This window comes from Hyaloscypha bicolor (genome assembly GCF_002865645.1).
Source record: "Hyaloscypha bicolor E unplaced genomic scaffold K444scaffold_56, whole genome shotgun sequence".
Lineage (NCBI taxonomy): Eukaryota > Fungi > Ascomycota > Leotiomycetes > Helotiales > Hyaloscyphaceae > Hyaloscypha > Hyaloscypha bicolor.
In genome coordinates this window covers 280093-295362 of record NW_020194558.1, presented here as the reverse complement: position 1 = coordinate 295362, position 15270 = coordinate 280093, and the positions used below count along the sequence as shown (strand labels likewise).

General features: G+C 49.0%; 4 protein-coding genes across 4 annotated transcripts; 2 read left to right on the top strand and 2 right to left on the bottom strand.

Annotated features, from left to right (window-relative positions):
* Positions 1–1620: 1620 nt before the first annotated feature.
* On the top strand, positions 1621–3679 carry K444DRAFT_559012 (alpha/beta-hydrolase). The gene is made up of 6 exons (XM_024876854.1): positions 1621–2075; positions 2127–2242; positions 2293–2554; positions 2605–3096; positions 3147–3400; positions 3469–3679. The coding sequence occupies exons 1-6, from the start codon at positions 1829–1831 to the stop codon at positions 3544–3546; spliced, it is 1449 nt and encodes a 482-aa protein (XP_024738034.1). The 5' UTR covers positions 1621–1828; the 3' UTR covers positions 3547–3679.
* A 974-nt stretch (positions 3680–4653) lies between these two features.
* K444DRAFT_525815 (uncharacterized protein) lies at positions 4654–4899 on the bottom strand (the record flags this gene model as incomplete). Its single annotated transcript, XM_024874483.1, has 1 exon — positions 4654–4899. A coding segment is annotated over one exon (246 nt), but the record flags the coding sequence as incomplete, so codon positions are not given.
* A 790-nt stretch (positions 4900–5689) lies between these two features.
* K444DRAFT_526355 (FAD-binding domain-containing protein) lies at positions 5690–7314 on the top strand (the record flags this gene model as incomplete). The annotated part of the gene is made up of 3 exons (XM_024874534.1): positions 5690–6080; positions 6145–6766; positions 6828–7314. Coding segments are annotated over 3 exons (1500 nt in total), but the record flags the coding sequence as incomplete, so codon positions are not given.
* Positions 7315–11796: 4482 nt separating this feature from the next.
* On the bottom strand, positions 11797–14413 carry K444DRAFT_526489 (glycoside hydrolase family 2 protein; the record flags this gene model as incomplete). Its single annotated transcript, XM_024874543.1, has 2 exons — positions 11797–13845; positions 13892–14413. 2 exons carry the CDS (start codon positions 14411–14413, stop codon positions 11797–11799), a joined length of 2571 nt encoding a protein of 856 aa, XP_024738031.1.
* Positions 14414–15270: the final 857 nt, after the last annotated feature.

Genomic DNA, 15270 nt, shown 5'->3' with positions numbered 1-15270 from the left:
TCACCATCTCATCTTTATTTTTCTTCAACAACATCTCAACATGTCTCAAACTACAACAAGCCACTTGGAAGTATCCGTCCAGCCGCCTCGGCAATCTACAGGCACGATAGCGCTGCCAACGACCCCGAGCAGCACAACCACGTTGAACACTTCAACCATTTCGACCACTGGAAGATTGACAACCACCTCCTCTGGGACAAGTGGTGCGATTTCTCCCACTGGAATTGCTTCAGCCTCCGTATCACATCAAAGCTTACCGCTCGGTCCGAGCTCGGCCTCGAAGGCAAGCAGCACCTCAACCTCCGCTGCTTCTGCCGGCAATTTGGGCGCAATACACGATCCGGGTTTCTTGTTAGGCCTCCCCGCATTTGTCCTCCTCATGTGGATAGGGCTTCTCACGTTCACCATTTCCCGCCCATGCCGTCAATGAGAAATAATCACCACTGAGCGCGTGGAAATCTTCTTCGAGGCAGCATATCACGATATTCGAATTTCCGCCTTGGGTCTTGCGGAGGAATTCACGTTTACGAAACCACTCTCCCTAGAGAACCTTTCAAGCTCCTGTGCCTGATTAAGGTGACCCAGACATGATCCATGAAGGTGGGAGCAGGCAACATCTTGCGCTGAATGTCACGCCCGTGATCAAATCCACTTCCCTGCAATATCTGGACAGAGAGCAGAAGGTTCCACTGAGGGAAGAAGGGCGGACCCCGCCGAGTTAAGGGCTAGATAGAATTGAAGGCCATCCAAAGGACTTTCCAATTGTGCGCAAAAGCGGTATTTGATGCGGCTGAGCTCCTGGGGCTGGCTCGTGGTTTGAATTGGTCAGAGGAGGCTACGAGGTGTTTTGAGAGACAGGTGGCGAGTGGCAAACTAGTGTCCCAGCTTAAAATAGGACGTTGGAGAGTCAAAGCATGTGCAAAAGAGTGTTCAATACAGCTTTCTAGAACATCACCCAAGCTCAAGGAGTCAAGGTCTTTCGGTGACAACTCTCCAGTTCTTCAAGTGAAGAAGACCTGACGGCAAAGTCTTTTGGAATTATTGGGAGAACTTAATAGGTCAAGTGCCCCAGAAAAGAGTTTCCAGCCGAATATACCCCTCTCCATTCTTTCCACACATTGCGAAATTCGAATGGCCAGAACTGGATTCACAGGCGTGCTTCAATTTCTCCCCTGAAAATCTCTTCCTATTGGCAGCCAGTAAAAGCTATTACGAAAGAATGGAGAATTCGCCTAGTTGTTTGTAACATCCAATGAGGTCATCAAGACGGGCCTCTGAAAAGTAGGAAGCGCGGACTAACCCCACCCCTCTTATCACGAGCTAGTGCCTCGGCAAGCTGCTTCCCAAAGAGGAAGGTCCTCGAAGCGCAACTACTCAGCCACTCATTTGTCAGCTGTCCCCTCATTTCCTTTCAAGCTTCCTCACAGGGAATCAGTGCCGGTAATTGCATCATCTAAGCTTAATTGAGCTGCAGCTAGCCGCTCACGTTCCTCACCTAGTGTTCAGGTCCCCTCCACAACCGGTGCTCGACGGCACCTGTGACCTCTTATCTTGCGTCTCTCTGCAATCTTAGGGCAGATGTGAGGCTTAGGGACTTCCTGTTTGATTGCGTGGGGTTTAAAGTTGTTCCAGTGAGCTTCTACTTCAAGCATTTAATCCGCTATGCCGGGGATCTACTACCGTAACTCTTGCGATCGGCGTCCCTAGCTCGTGAATTCGATCCATTGATCTTGGAGGAGTGCAAAAAATATGAAGATAAATAGTTTACAGTCATGCTGTGTTCTCTGTCCTCCTCCAGTGTCGTCACGCCAAAGTGTTATTGCCAAACATGCGTTCTCAATTTCTGTGTGTTCTTGCCTGCCTTACACTCTCCTCAGCCTTGCCTGCCCAAGAACTTGGACGGGATGCAGCCCCAGAGCTGAGAGGAAAACGCTCTTTCGTCAAACGTGATGGTGTAGACCATACCATTTTTGAGCATGAAGCAACAGGTGCCACAATAGATTTTGTCACAAACTCGGGTATTTGCGAGACAACTCCAGGTGTGAACCAATACTCTGGATACCTCTCCGTTGGCAGTAAGCCAAGCCGCGTCATATCCTAGCAATGTTTGTCTAACATAGATTCAGGCAATGAGAATATGTGGTTTTGGTTCTTTGAGGCACGAAATAATCCGACAACGGCGCCGCTTGCAACTTGGTTTAATGGAGGACCAGGCTGCTCGTCTATGATTGGGCTGTTCCAGGTAATGCCAACCCTTTTCTTCCGCAATCAGGAATGCTCATACCTTATTAGGAAAATGGCCCATGCCACTTCGTGAACGGAGCATCAACCCCTTCACTCAATCCATACAGCTTCAACGAGTATGCGAATATGCTCTACATCGATCAGCCTATTGGGACAGGCTTTTCCTACGGCACAGATCCCGTGACTTCCACTGTTACAGCTGCTCCTTATGTCTGGAATCTGCTTCAAGCCTTCTTCGCACAATTCCCACAATACGAGAATCGCGACTTTGGTATCTTCACCGAATCATATGGTGGACACTATGGACCTGGTGAGCTTCCCCCATCATATTAAATGAACAATTTTTGATAATGGAACAAGAATTTGCATCCTACTTCGAAGCTCAAAACGCAGCAATAGCAAAGGGAACCCTAACCGGCCAGAACGTCTCCCTCGTCGCCCTCGGAATTAACAACGGCTGGTATGACCCAATAATTCAATACAAAGCCTACGTAGACTTCAGCTACAACAACACCTACACGCCCCTCATCTCCGCCTCGCAACACACTTCATACCTAAACACATACACCCAATCCTGTCTCCCCGCACTGAAAAAATGTAGCACAGTAACAGGAAGCAACTCGGCTTGCGAAACAGCGGATAATACTTGCTACAACGATATCGAAGGCCCGCTTTCTCAAGTGGCTGATTTCGACGTCTATGACATCCGTGAGCCGAGTGCAGATCCATACCCACCAGAGACATACGTCAGCTATCTACAGAGCTCAGCAGTCATGAGCGCCATTGGCGCCAAGAGCACATATGCCGAGTGCCCAGATGCACCGTACGAGAAGTTTGCTGCAAGTGGAGACGGTTCGCACTTCCATTCCCATCTCTTCCACATTTACTAACTACCAACCCAGACGCACGCTCCTTCTTCGCAACGCTATCCACCGTCGTCCAGTCAGGGATCACAACCCTCATCTGGGCAGGCGACGCAGACTGGATCTGCAACTGGTTCGGCGGCCTTGCGGCTGCGAACGCGATTGTGTACAGTGGGCAGACCGCGTTCCAGAGTAAGGCGGTGAGTAGTTATACGGTTAGTGGAACAAGTGCCGGGACGTTTAAGAGTGTGGGCAATTTGAGCTGGTTGAGGGTTTTTGGGGCGGGTCATGAGGTAGGTTGTGCAGCCTGAGTGAAAGACGGTAAGGGGTTCGCTGAGACAGTGCTAATGACTTGATGCAGGTGCCTTATTATCAGCCCGCGGCGGCATTGCAGGCCTTCAAGCAGACGATGATGAAACAGGCGATATCCTCCACCTGACCGGTGGGAAATATGTGGCAAGGAGGGGAGAGGTTGATAAGTGCCATGAGTATAGTGGGACACCGCCACACCGGAAGTTCTTAATACCACTAACTCTCTGTAACCACACTCAATCCACATACACAATAACTTCACAGACCCCCCTTTTCCCACTCCTTTCCCTCTCCCCACAATCCTCTTCAACTCCACCATCCCAAACGGTCTCCTCATCACCATATCCCAAAACAGACCCCAACAAACCAGCTCGCACACCACGCTACGAAGGGCGCAAGGTACGCAAACCACAACTTCGAGCCCAGATAAACCATCGCCGGCTTCCTCTTCTGTGTTATCTTTGATACTAATTTCTCCGCGAATTGGGAGGAAAGCATCATGTTCCAATTCGGGTTGGCGGCTTTCTCGATAGAGGGGTGCGGATGGGGTATTACAAGGATGTTGGTGACAATTTGGTGACTGAGGGGGTTAGTGGTTAGAACTTAGGTTGCTCTGGATGGCGCCGCCAATGACCTGCATTTTTGTCGGGAATGTATATCTCTCGCTTCATACTGTATCTCAAGTGGAGTTTTGAGGAAAATATGAGGGCTTGCATGTACGTCACAAACACAAAACGGCTCGAGCTCCATCCTCGCCTGATGGCTTGCATACTCCAGCGCCGAATTGGAACCAGAATAGACGCCGTTAATTGGACAATGGCCATAGAGTATACGGGGTATAATATTAAGGCATTGCGTTACTACTCTCTTAAGGAAGGAGAGGCTAACCGAATAGGGGTAGTGGTATAGCCGGTAGAGCTATCTCCCAAGGTGGAACGCAGGGTATATTGGAATAGGAGCACTTAATTAGCTAGGAGGTGAAAGTAAGTAAAGAGAAAGCAAAGAAGGCTAGTTGAGCTATAGATTAAAGCGGCGGGTTTATTAACTAATTATATATTTACCAATTAAATCAGGTATATTTTGTGTTTACTTTTGCTTTGAAATTAGTAAAATTAAAGCTTACAGCTACTCGTTTTGTTTTAAGATTAATACACCCCATTGCATTGCAGTATTGGGAGTCTTATCCACTCAGAAATAGGGATTGTGAGACGGTGGAGAGGGCTAGAAAGGGGGCTTACTCATCCCGGCGTTGTTGACTAAACAATGCGGTTCTTCCCGTCATTTCGCTCACACGCCCCACAGGTTTACTGACTGACCCTTCGTCTGTGACATCGAGAACTACGATCTCACATCCGAGATCTTTCAAATGTTGGATCTTCGCTAAATTTCGAGCAGTTGCGAAGACTCTGAAGCCACGGGAGAAGAACTCTTGGGCGAGAGCATCGCCGATACTGACTTTGCTGCAGCCTGGGATGAGAATTTATTGTTTCAGAGGCGTGGAAGTGATTTCCGATATGTGGTTAGTGTGAGGAAGTTCAATTGAAGGGAAATTCTGGCCTCATTCGTTCAGTCGTGACACCTCCCTAACCTTTTGTTGGTTCTTTGGATTGAAGCGAGTACGAGTTCAGGCTCATGATTGGACTTTTTTCTCTAGCCTTGCATATCAAATTGCTTCTCATTGGCCATTTCGATTCCTGTGGAGCTCGCCTATCGTAAACATGTCCCGTTGCAGACCACTGCGCTAAGCCCGTAGCCTTGTCAGAACCCGAAGCCAGCTTCAGATCTCTTCTCTTCTCTTCTCTTCATCACCTTCCTCTCGCCTTCATTTCCCTTGGAAATCCACCAGATTCCTTTAAGATGCGTGGCCACCCGGCCTTCTGCATTTAGTCTTGCTCTTGTTTGCTTTCTGCATCTTCCCGCCAACATTGTTTTGCTTCGTGCTTACTCATCCACCTACATATTATTCTTCGTTTCAAGCTTGCCTGAGCATTGCCCTTTCAGATAGGCTGCAAGGATGCGGCTTCTTTCATTAACTAATTTGGCGTTTTTCCCAGCTATTATTTCAAGATGTACCGCTCGGTCTGGGAACCAAGCTATCCTGTACGGCGAGTCATCTGACTCCGCGTGCCACAACGCTGTTTGTCCCCTTTCCTCCTCTCACCTTCCCCCTCCCCATACAATCACCACGATCTCACGCTCAATAGTGCAAAGCCCTGAAATCCACCCTCACTCAACAAACCTACCACTCACTCGCCCCCGACTCGGTCCCCGCCCCGGACCTCGTTAGTTCCTTCTTCTCAATCCAGCAACAAGAAATAATCCCAGCATGTTGGTTTACGCCAACCTCTGCCCTGGACGTGTCAGTTGCCATCAACATTATCCGTGAGCATGGGTGCCATTTTGCAGTTAAGAGTGGTGGTCATGCAACAAATGCACGGATGAGCAGTGCGGAAGGTGGGGTGACGATTGATATGCGACTATTTGATTCTGTTGAACTTCTAGGGGAGGCTGGTGATGGAGAGGGAGAAGTTACGAGGATTGGGACAGGCGGGAGGTGGGGAGAGGTGTATAAAAAGCTTGAGCCGTATGGGAAGACTGTTGTTGGGGGGCGGGACCGGAGGGTCGGTGTTGGTGGTTTGATGTTAGGTGGTGAGTCCCCCCGTCCCCTTCATTCAATTATCGAGCAAATCGAGTGTGATGACTGACGTCTTTTGTTGATGTAAAGGCGGAATATCTTTCATCTCGAGGCGAAACGGCTGGGCAATCGACAACGTTCTCAACTACGAAGTAATCCTCGCAAATGGCACCATAGCCCAGATCTCGCAACCCACTGCCCCAGACCTCTATTGGGCTCTACGAGGCGGAGGGAATAACTTCGGCATCGTCACACACTTCGATCTCGCCACTTACCCATTGACTCAAGCCTGGGGAGGGTACAATTTCTACCTCCTTTCCGATATTTCATCCCGCATGGCTTCGCTTTCCTTGCCACCCGCCCCTCCTTTCACCCTCACGACCAAAGCCCTCTCCACGCTCGGCAGCTTGATCAACGCCGGGGCATGTAAACTAGGCTACTGCATCACTATTTCCGACTGGCTGAACGCCTACCTCTCCATCCTCCAAAAAGAACAGTACGATATAGACGCACAATTAATCGTTGCGTTAGCGTATGTGCCGGGGTTGGACCTCTGGACTGCGTTTGCCAATAATATCTATGCTAAGCCGGTCCCAAACCCGCCAGTCTTCTCCGCCTTGAAGAAACTACCACATGTCTACTCCTCGAACAGAGTTGCGAATTTTTCCTCGTACCACAAGGAGCTAAATGATTGGAATGAAGGTGGCTACCGGTACCTCCCCTTCCTCCCCACTTCCCATCTCCCATACCTTGCTTCGGCTGATGTTTAATAGACAAGTCTGGAGCGCGCTCTCTATCAAGCCAAACTTTGAACTTATGCAAAAGTTGGTTGATATCTTCATCGAGGAATCGGAATCCATTAAGCACGTCAAGGACTTCATGCCCAGCACCGTCTTCCAAGCGATCACCGACGAGATCTCACACATGTCTCGCAACGGCGGGAACTGTCTCGGTCTCAAGGCCGAAGACGCTCCGATCCTGGTGTATTCGTTTACGATACGGTATAACTTGAGGCCGGAGGGAAAAGAGGACGAGCTTGTGGAGGCGGCAGGGAAGCGCATCGTCGATCGCTCTATTGCCGTCGCCAAAGAAATGGGGCTGTGGCATCCGTATGTGTATCTGAATTATGCGGATGTGAGTCAGGATGTGTTCGCGGGGTATGGGAAAAAGAACCGCCAACGACTTAGAGCGATACAGCAGAAATGGGATCCAGAAGGGGTCTTTGGAGCAAGGTTGCAGCCCGGGGGGTTCAAAGTGTGAAATTTGATATATTGACAGAGGGGATCTAGATTCGAGACATAGAATAGGTCTTGGGTAGATCGAGCAGAATAGAATATGCGTTGTGCAATGAACGTCGGGCTTATGATAGTGTTCTGAACTCCCCTTCTGAAGTCTGTTAAGGAGAATCCTAATCGTCGAAGCAGCTCAAAATTTATAAGATAGATGCACGGCAAAATTAGGGAGACGATATTCACTCTCCGCCTCGGGAGATCGCCTCGGGAGATTCTCATTCTCATTGCGCCAGAAGTTCTGGAATATTGACACGAAGTTTCAACAAAGATGCCTGAGTTCGAGACCGGATCATTGAGTCCTCAAGGAGCTCTCTGGGAGTTATCTATAAGTTCAACATGAGTTCTCGAGGAGTGCTAGAAGAGTTCTTGAAGAGCTCAATGTATGATGTTGACAAGTTCTCAAATAGATGTTGATGAGCTCTCGTCAGCTTTCAACTAGTTGCCTCAATGGCTCATTATCACGGCCCAATCCTAACATGAAGAAAATCCGTTTCTATTCGGAAAGGTGAGCAGAGCTGCTTTACCGGCAATTTTTGGTGAGTCATGGCGAGTAAGGGTGGGCCGATTTGGTTCCCTTTCAATCTTGTCGCACATGACTAGGTGAAGTTATGGAAGTACCTCGAAAATTAGCGAGTCCTCGCTTGAGTGTGCCAAAATCCTGGCAAGGCAGAACCAGCAGGTATCAGGGATCAATTTTCTCTTTCTTGGGTTCCGGATAGAGTTAGGAAGCTTGCTGCTCTTACTCAGGCGCTAATCACCCTCGGCTTAGTCGACTTACCTGAGTAACGTAAGTACCCGCAACTGAGCAGGCTTGAGCATCCTGAACAAGATTGACCACCTCGTCATGTGTTTTGACTTCTCGCTTTTTAACTAATTACACTTGAACTAACCTCTACTCTCTCACATCACTTTTATCAAGTTTGACGACGACGCTTAAGGAGCCTAAAGTGAACACTTTCTAAAAAAAAAATACTTATGCTTTACCTATAATATAGGTTAGATTAACATAGATCCCCTTACTTCCAGGGCCGAAATTTGGTGTCTGCAAATCGTCCTTTGCGATGTACAACAAAATATATCATTGCTTCTCGGGTTGCACGTGATGAATAATTGTCCTATAAAAGTACACAAATAATTGGAAAGGTGTTGGTCCCGCAAGCCAAGCCGCATCTATTTTGAAAGTGGGAATGATGTTTATAGACGAGTGCCTCGTATATATGGCCAATCAAATATTATAACCCGGTGTCTAGGGCGAAAAGAAGGAGCACTTGAAGGACGTCTGCCACCAAAGTTGAATAGACAGAGGGCGGGACCGGAGTAATGCTTGCAATGTGCTCGCGACTTCGGGTTGGTCCGTTGAAAGCATCGCGTGACGGGCAGCTGGTACGGAATATTATATATGGAAATCCAACGGACAGTCGTACGTTGAGAAACAGCGCTCGATACCAGAGAATAATAGGATCGTGTTAGGTTCTGCGTGAAACAGTCATGGAAGCTCGAGGATGTGCTGCTGAAGCCACATTGGCGAGCTGATAAATGTGGGGGCGGTCGTGTGAATTTGGTCAAGTGCATGATTAGCATCAAACAGACGAATGTGAGATGGACCTTTTCAAGAGTCTATGCATTACATCGTGCTTTCAGTTCGTTGATTGACTCCTTTTACAACCCAAACGCAACCACGTGCAGAAGCGACAGCAGACTGTGTGCTATCGCCCATCGTTGGTGGCTGAGAATTCATTCCTTCGCAGTCGTAGCATAGATAGCATATCTTGCTGGATGGTGAATCTACCAAATCAGCTCTCAAATTCCTCAGCGCTATCCGCACAAACTTACGTGGCCTATGCGCCTTCAGATTCCTTCTGGTTTCTAGTGGGCCACGTCAATTTTCAGATGCGTGGGGTAGTTGATAGCTCTGGAGATGGTTATCGTCTCTCCACCCCATTTGTTCTCAGTTGCATGAATGTTTCCCTGGAAGGGTTTTGACTGCATATCCATCAGATCAGGCATTTTTTAGCGTCCATGCAAGATAGGGTGTCGCTAAGTACTTCGTCCCGCATCCTTTGCTACATATATCCCCCAACCTCTCTTCCCGCAATTGCGTTTTCAAGCCGGTCAAAACCAAGTGAATAGGCCTTAGACTTTTCAGAGTATGACCTCTTGCACTTACTCCATATTGTCCTCTCACTAACAATGTGGCTATAGCTATTAGTCAGTTGATACTGATCGCTGGCTTTAAATCCCAACTCAGGTCCCTTCTCTATTCGTGGATCACAGTTCACCCCTCCTTTCCTCCCTCTTATCTCGATTTGCTACCAAGCAACGCTCTATATTGAACGAAATGTCTCTTCAGGCAAACCGTCTGGATGGACCGGCCGTGGGAGAACCGCCGTATTTGAAAATTGACGCCGATGACGTTGATTATAACTCCGATACAGCCAGTGAAGATGACAAAGACGGCGAGGATTCGCCTCCGATGTCAGACGCTTCATTGGGCAGGGGTAGGGGACGTTTTAGAGGCTCCAACACATATTTTCCTCGTGTACAATCTAGACGTCCAAAGAAGGGTGGGAGCTATGTCAATGGCCGAACTGCTATAATCGAAATCGCAAGTAGCACTCGCTCGTATACTAAATGTTACGGGTAAAGAGGAAAGTACCTACTCGACGCCTACTGCTCCTCCACGAGGCACAAACTCGTTGGGCAGTTGTCTATTCTGGTGAAGAGTGTTCAAGGCGCTGCTTTCATTTTTAGTTACTTTTCAACATTTGTTACGGCTATTGTAACGGCTGAATATTTGACTACGGAAGTATGTGAGTGCTTGAGTCGAACAGGGCACAGATGAGCAAGATTTGGCCTTTTATAATCTCTAGCTATATACATATATTTTCTATTTTTTTGCTCATGTTGATATTTTTGGCAGTTCAGTCACTATTACGATATGATTATGCCTGCTGCCTAACCAATCTTCTGCTCCAGTCCTCATTATACATACAATAAGTCACCCTTTCATCTCTCAGGCCCCCAACCTGACATTCTGCTGGCGTTATTGCTTTTAAACCATGAGGTTCTTCTGTCAATCTCGGCAGTACCTTCAGTATAACACACTTAACAGCAATCGCCAAAAAGCCAAAAAATCAGGAAAGGGCGTGCGAAAACAGGCCCCACGTTCTTGAACTTCAGCAAACTAGGCAATGACCGAAAATGGGACCGAGTGACAAGCACCCACCAGATCAGGCAGTGCTTCTTAGTCAGTTTTTGTCATGGGTCACGGCGCGCCCGACGATCTGTTGGAGGGTGGACGACTTGCACTCTCCTCTCGGATGGATCGATGCAATCTTCATCAACTAGGCCGATCCAGGAGCGGACCGAGCACGTTAATGTGATGAAAAGCATCCACAAGAATACATTGACGGCACGGATCTGGCTCATATATGCGATCAGGCTGGAAAAGAAAACCTTCCGGGCCCTATAGGATCTCCATCCTATTATCACCGAGGTCCGGCCCAAGCTCTAATACGTGGAAGTCCAGAACCGTTGCATGTCTCACCTGTAAAGTCGGTGGTCCGCTCTAGCGCATTTCCTCGATTGCGTATGGGCAACGTCCCTTCACGACCCCGCGTACCGTAGATAGAATATAAAAAGTCCTTGTACTGTACGACTAGCTTAGTAGATCGAAATTCCAATAATGAAAAGCAGAGCGTTGAGGGCAGAGAGGAATGCTCTGGATCAATAGCAGGGGCCTATTACGGCCCCTTAGAGCCCGCTCTGACTCCCCTGAATCATTCTCGCCAGGAGTTAACGCTCTCGACAGCCGCGCGACCGGAGGTTAGCACATCTAGGTAGGAATGGTGTGCAGAGGTGAGGTGGTGGAGAGCGCACAATAGAGGCCGGTGAGGATGGGTGAGGTTGAGGTGAAGCGAGAGTGAGTAGATAGAGCACGTGGGCGTTGGCTTGGCGCACCCGCAATGTGAGGTGAGGATTGGCGCGATACAACTTGAAATATACAACGTACAACAAATCAACGAGACAGTTTCAATCCCGGATTGAAGTGATATGCAACAATACATTGTGAATAATTATCCACTCTTGGCTTTCATGGCAACTTCAACGCTACAAGCATCATTGGGACATGGAAGTGTAGAGCAACAGAGGGTCGATAAATCCGTGTAAAATGGCGGGTAGATGCTAGGGATTCTACATTGTGCAGCTTAAGGGACTCTATTTACCTCGCTTGGGGGTCATATAAAGACAAAACAAGGCAGGGGAACTGGACTGTAATCATGACTATAAATTTGACAGGCTAATATTGCATCCCTGTGTAAGGAAATTCGTTGTATATATCTGCAAAACTTCTCATCCACATCGGCCATCATATATTATTTCCCATGCCCGAACGAAGCCCAATAAGCAGGAAACCACCAGGCCGTAATATACCAGCAATCCTCTACCTCTAAGCCATCCCCAAATAACGAACCGCAATCTCGGTCGCCTTGGTCGCGCCCCTGACTCCAATAACGACGACCTCCCCGGGCACGACATCCACCAAATTATCCTCGAATACGACCCCATCATCCACACACTCAAGCGCCACGCCCTTAACCGGGACCTCAGCACTAACTTCCACCTCCTTGCCATCCCTACTCAAAAGCACCTCCAAGTTCTTCGGTTTCTGCAAATGCACGTACTTGAGCGGCTCCGGCCAATTAATATACCTCGCCACTTGTATTCCTTCTTCGTAGAGATACGCAGCAACGACCGTTCGCCCCTCCTCGTCCGAATTGGGATGGCGGACCGGGACGGCGAAGGACGCGATTTCCGTGCTCCGGTTCTCGGGAAGCGTGAAGGCGGATTTCACTGTTTTGGAGAATGTTTCCTTACCGGTTATCACGTCGAAGGCTTTCACCACCACGTCAACTTTCATATCGTTCAGCGTCAGGTTGGAACCCCAGATTTCGATCTCGGTTTTCTTCTCAATGTAGGCGCGGGTGTGCTTGTCTTTTGGAATTAAGTGCTGCTTTCGTGTGACGCCGAGAGAGATGGGTGCCATTTCGCGCTTGACGGTGTAATATGCGTGCTTGGGGCGGAGGTAGTAATCGACAATTGCCCAGGACGTAACCGGCCAGCAGTCGTTAATTTGCCAGACGAGGGCGCCGCCGCAGTACTCGCGCTTGGGGCCTTTCCATTGCCGCTTCCAGAGGCGGTAGGCGCTGGCCAGACACTCAGCCTGCATTAGCTGGGTCGAGTAAATGAATTGTTCGAGGGGATCGGGGGCGTAGCGGAAGTTTTCGACGAGATAGAGGGCTATTCGACGCTCGTGGCCATCGGCTTTATTGTGGAAGTCTACAGTCGAAGACTGCGCAAAACGATCTGGATCATCCTTGCCAAGGGGTAGGAAAGATTCAATTGTCTTGATGTTGGGGAAGGCTTCCATTCCAAACTCGGATACGAAACGGCCGACGAGCTTGTCAAAGTTTTGATATTTTTCTTGCGAGCCGTGCCAGACGTTCCACTGGTGCAAATCACCAATTGTTGGATCCGTTGTGTTCTTTCCACTCCATGGGCTACCAAAGTGATAGTATGTGTCTGGAGTTAGCTCCTTACAAGCATCTGCAAGAATCTTCTCGTAGATGTACCGTGCTGGAAAGTCGGTCTGGAGCCAGCTCTCCTCATCCTTGTTATCGGGGTCATAGGTGAGCTTCTGTTCCTCTCGATATGCATAATCTTCGTTATTTCCAGCCCAGATAACGATTGAAGGGTGATGCCGAAGAAGTTTCACGTTCTCCTCTGCTTCCCTCTTCACCGAGGCCAAAAACTCCGGGAAAGCGGGATAATTTCCACAGCCAAACAAGAAATCTTGCCAGACAAGAATGCCGAGTTCGTCGCAAGCATCATAGAATGCTTGTTCTTCAAAGATTCCACCACCCCAGACTCGAAGCATGAACTGGTTGCCGTCTGCTACCAACTTTACCCAGTCATAATATTTTTCCTTGCTGATTCGAGGAATGAAATTGTCGGCTGGAATCCAATTACTGCCTCCACAGAAGACAGGAATATTGTTGATCCGGAAGAAGAATGATGTTCCGGGTTGATCAGAAATAGGCCGTTGGACGAGTTCTGCTCTCCTCAGACCAAATTTCTTACTCTTGGTGTCGATCTCCGAGTTGATATGGCGGAGCGTTGCTGTGATTGTATAGAGAGGTTGTTTGCCATACCGGACTGGGTACCATAGCTCAGGGGTATTAATCTCAAATGTGTGGGTTGCGTGACCCTTGATAACCTTCACGGTCTCGGAAGCAATCTTTTCCCCAGCCAGAGACAATACAAAATTCACTTCGGATGCCGTCCCTTCAACATCTGCTTTGGCAATAAATTCTGCCGAATCCAACGATTCATCGACATCTGTGATAAAGTAGAGATCTGATATCCGCGAAGAGAACATTTCCAGATTGATTGGTCGCCAAGGACCGCAGGTCATGAGTGCTGGTCCCCAATCCCATCCCTGAAACCTCGTTAGTCCTGACCAAGCAATGGAAGGAGTCTCATACCCAGTGATATTGAGCTTTCCTGACCGCCAGTCTAGAAGTATCCCCATTCCAACATCCCCAGTGATGGTCTGGATACTTCTCGACAAGGGTACATCCCTTCAGATATGCGCTATCAAAAGTGATTTCCAACTCATTATCTCCCTGCTTCTTCAAATATGTTGTTACATCCACCCGCTCCGGAGTGAACATGTTCTCCGTTTTCAGAATTTCCTTGCCATTGAGAACGATAGTTGCATACGTGTCCAGGCCATCGAAAGCCAGAACTGCCTTCACGTTCCCCCGTTCTTCTGCGGACAGAGTGGGGGACTTGAACAAAGTCTTGTATACCCAAGGAACCTCTCCAATCCACTGGACATCGTTTTCGTTCTTGCCAATGAATGGATCCTCGATGATCTTGTTGGCGATCAGGTCCAAGTGGATGTTTGTGGGGAATTGAGCAACGGGTAGGAACTTCGAGTCCTCCTTGTCTGCCTGTTTGAAGGTCCACCCCTTGTTGATCGGGATGGTTGTGTGTTGAAGCATGTCGGATGAGGAGCTTGGGCATGGAGCTTGCGGATTCGAAGAGAAGGGGTGTTCGGTCCGCATCTTGGCGGTATTTGTAGACTGCGTGGTATATGTTTAATTGGGTCGCCAGGAGTCGAAGAGCAGCAGCTTATCTGTGTGAGGTGGTCACGGCCGCGGGGGGAGCATCATGGTGATTCCCTGGCTCTCTTATAGTCATGGATCCGAGCTGCGGGTCGAGGTTGGAATATGTATTTGAGCTATTCGTGACACGGGAACTCGAGAATGGGGGATGCTTCTAGCTGCGGGGTGTTGGTCCCGTTCTTAACAAATGCCAGGTCCAGGATATCTCAAGCCCCGGGCGACCGCAGTCTAGGGTGTGGAATGCTTCGAAGAGCTTGATGAGGATCGGAGGAGGGACTGGTGGCGGGGCCATGCCATGGTGGCTCGCGCGCAGGGATAGGGAGTTCGGCCCTGGTGTGCGCGGGATGGCATTGAGCGTATCTGCTGATCGCGGGCTGCGGTGGAAGAATTTCTTTGTACGATGTTTGGCTCGAATAGGCTTTGGTTGAGGTTGACGTTCGCGAAGGCACACCTCCTCCACAGCTCCTCCACAGCTCCTCCAGCTCCGGCCAAGGATTTTGATTGTGCCTTAGCGAGGAAGCTCTGGAAGTTCTCCCCTGTCCCGCCACACCTCCCTCTCCCAAAGCAGCATCACCTGCTTCCGCAATTACAGTACTCCGTAATCAACTGTTCCTCGGCATTCAACCTCGCGAACCTATTCACACATCACCGCATCAGATCTGCCGATCGCAGGGATAAAGTTAGGCGGTGACCACTTCTAACGATACCGTCGTACCGGCTTCTGATGGTGGGGC

What these genes read in the sequence shown, in the direction of transcription:
- K444DRAFT_559012 (XM_024876854.1), top strand. Translation starts at nt 1,829, where the DNA reads ATGCGTTCTCAATTTCTGTGTGTTCTTGCCTGCCTTACACTCTCCTCA. An exon ending in TGGATACCTCTCCGTTGGCA is followed by an intron (nt 2,076 to 2,126) that starts GTAAGCCAAGCC and finishes ACATAGATTCAG; the next exon opens with GCAATGAGAATATGTGGTTT. An exon ending in GTTTGCTGCAAGTGGAGACG is followed by an intron (nt 3,097 to 3,146) that starts GTTCGCACTTCC and finishes CTACCAACCCAG; the next exon opens with ACGCACGCTCCTTCTTCGCA.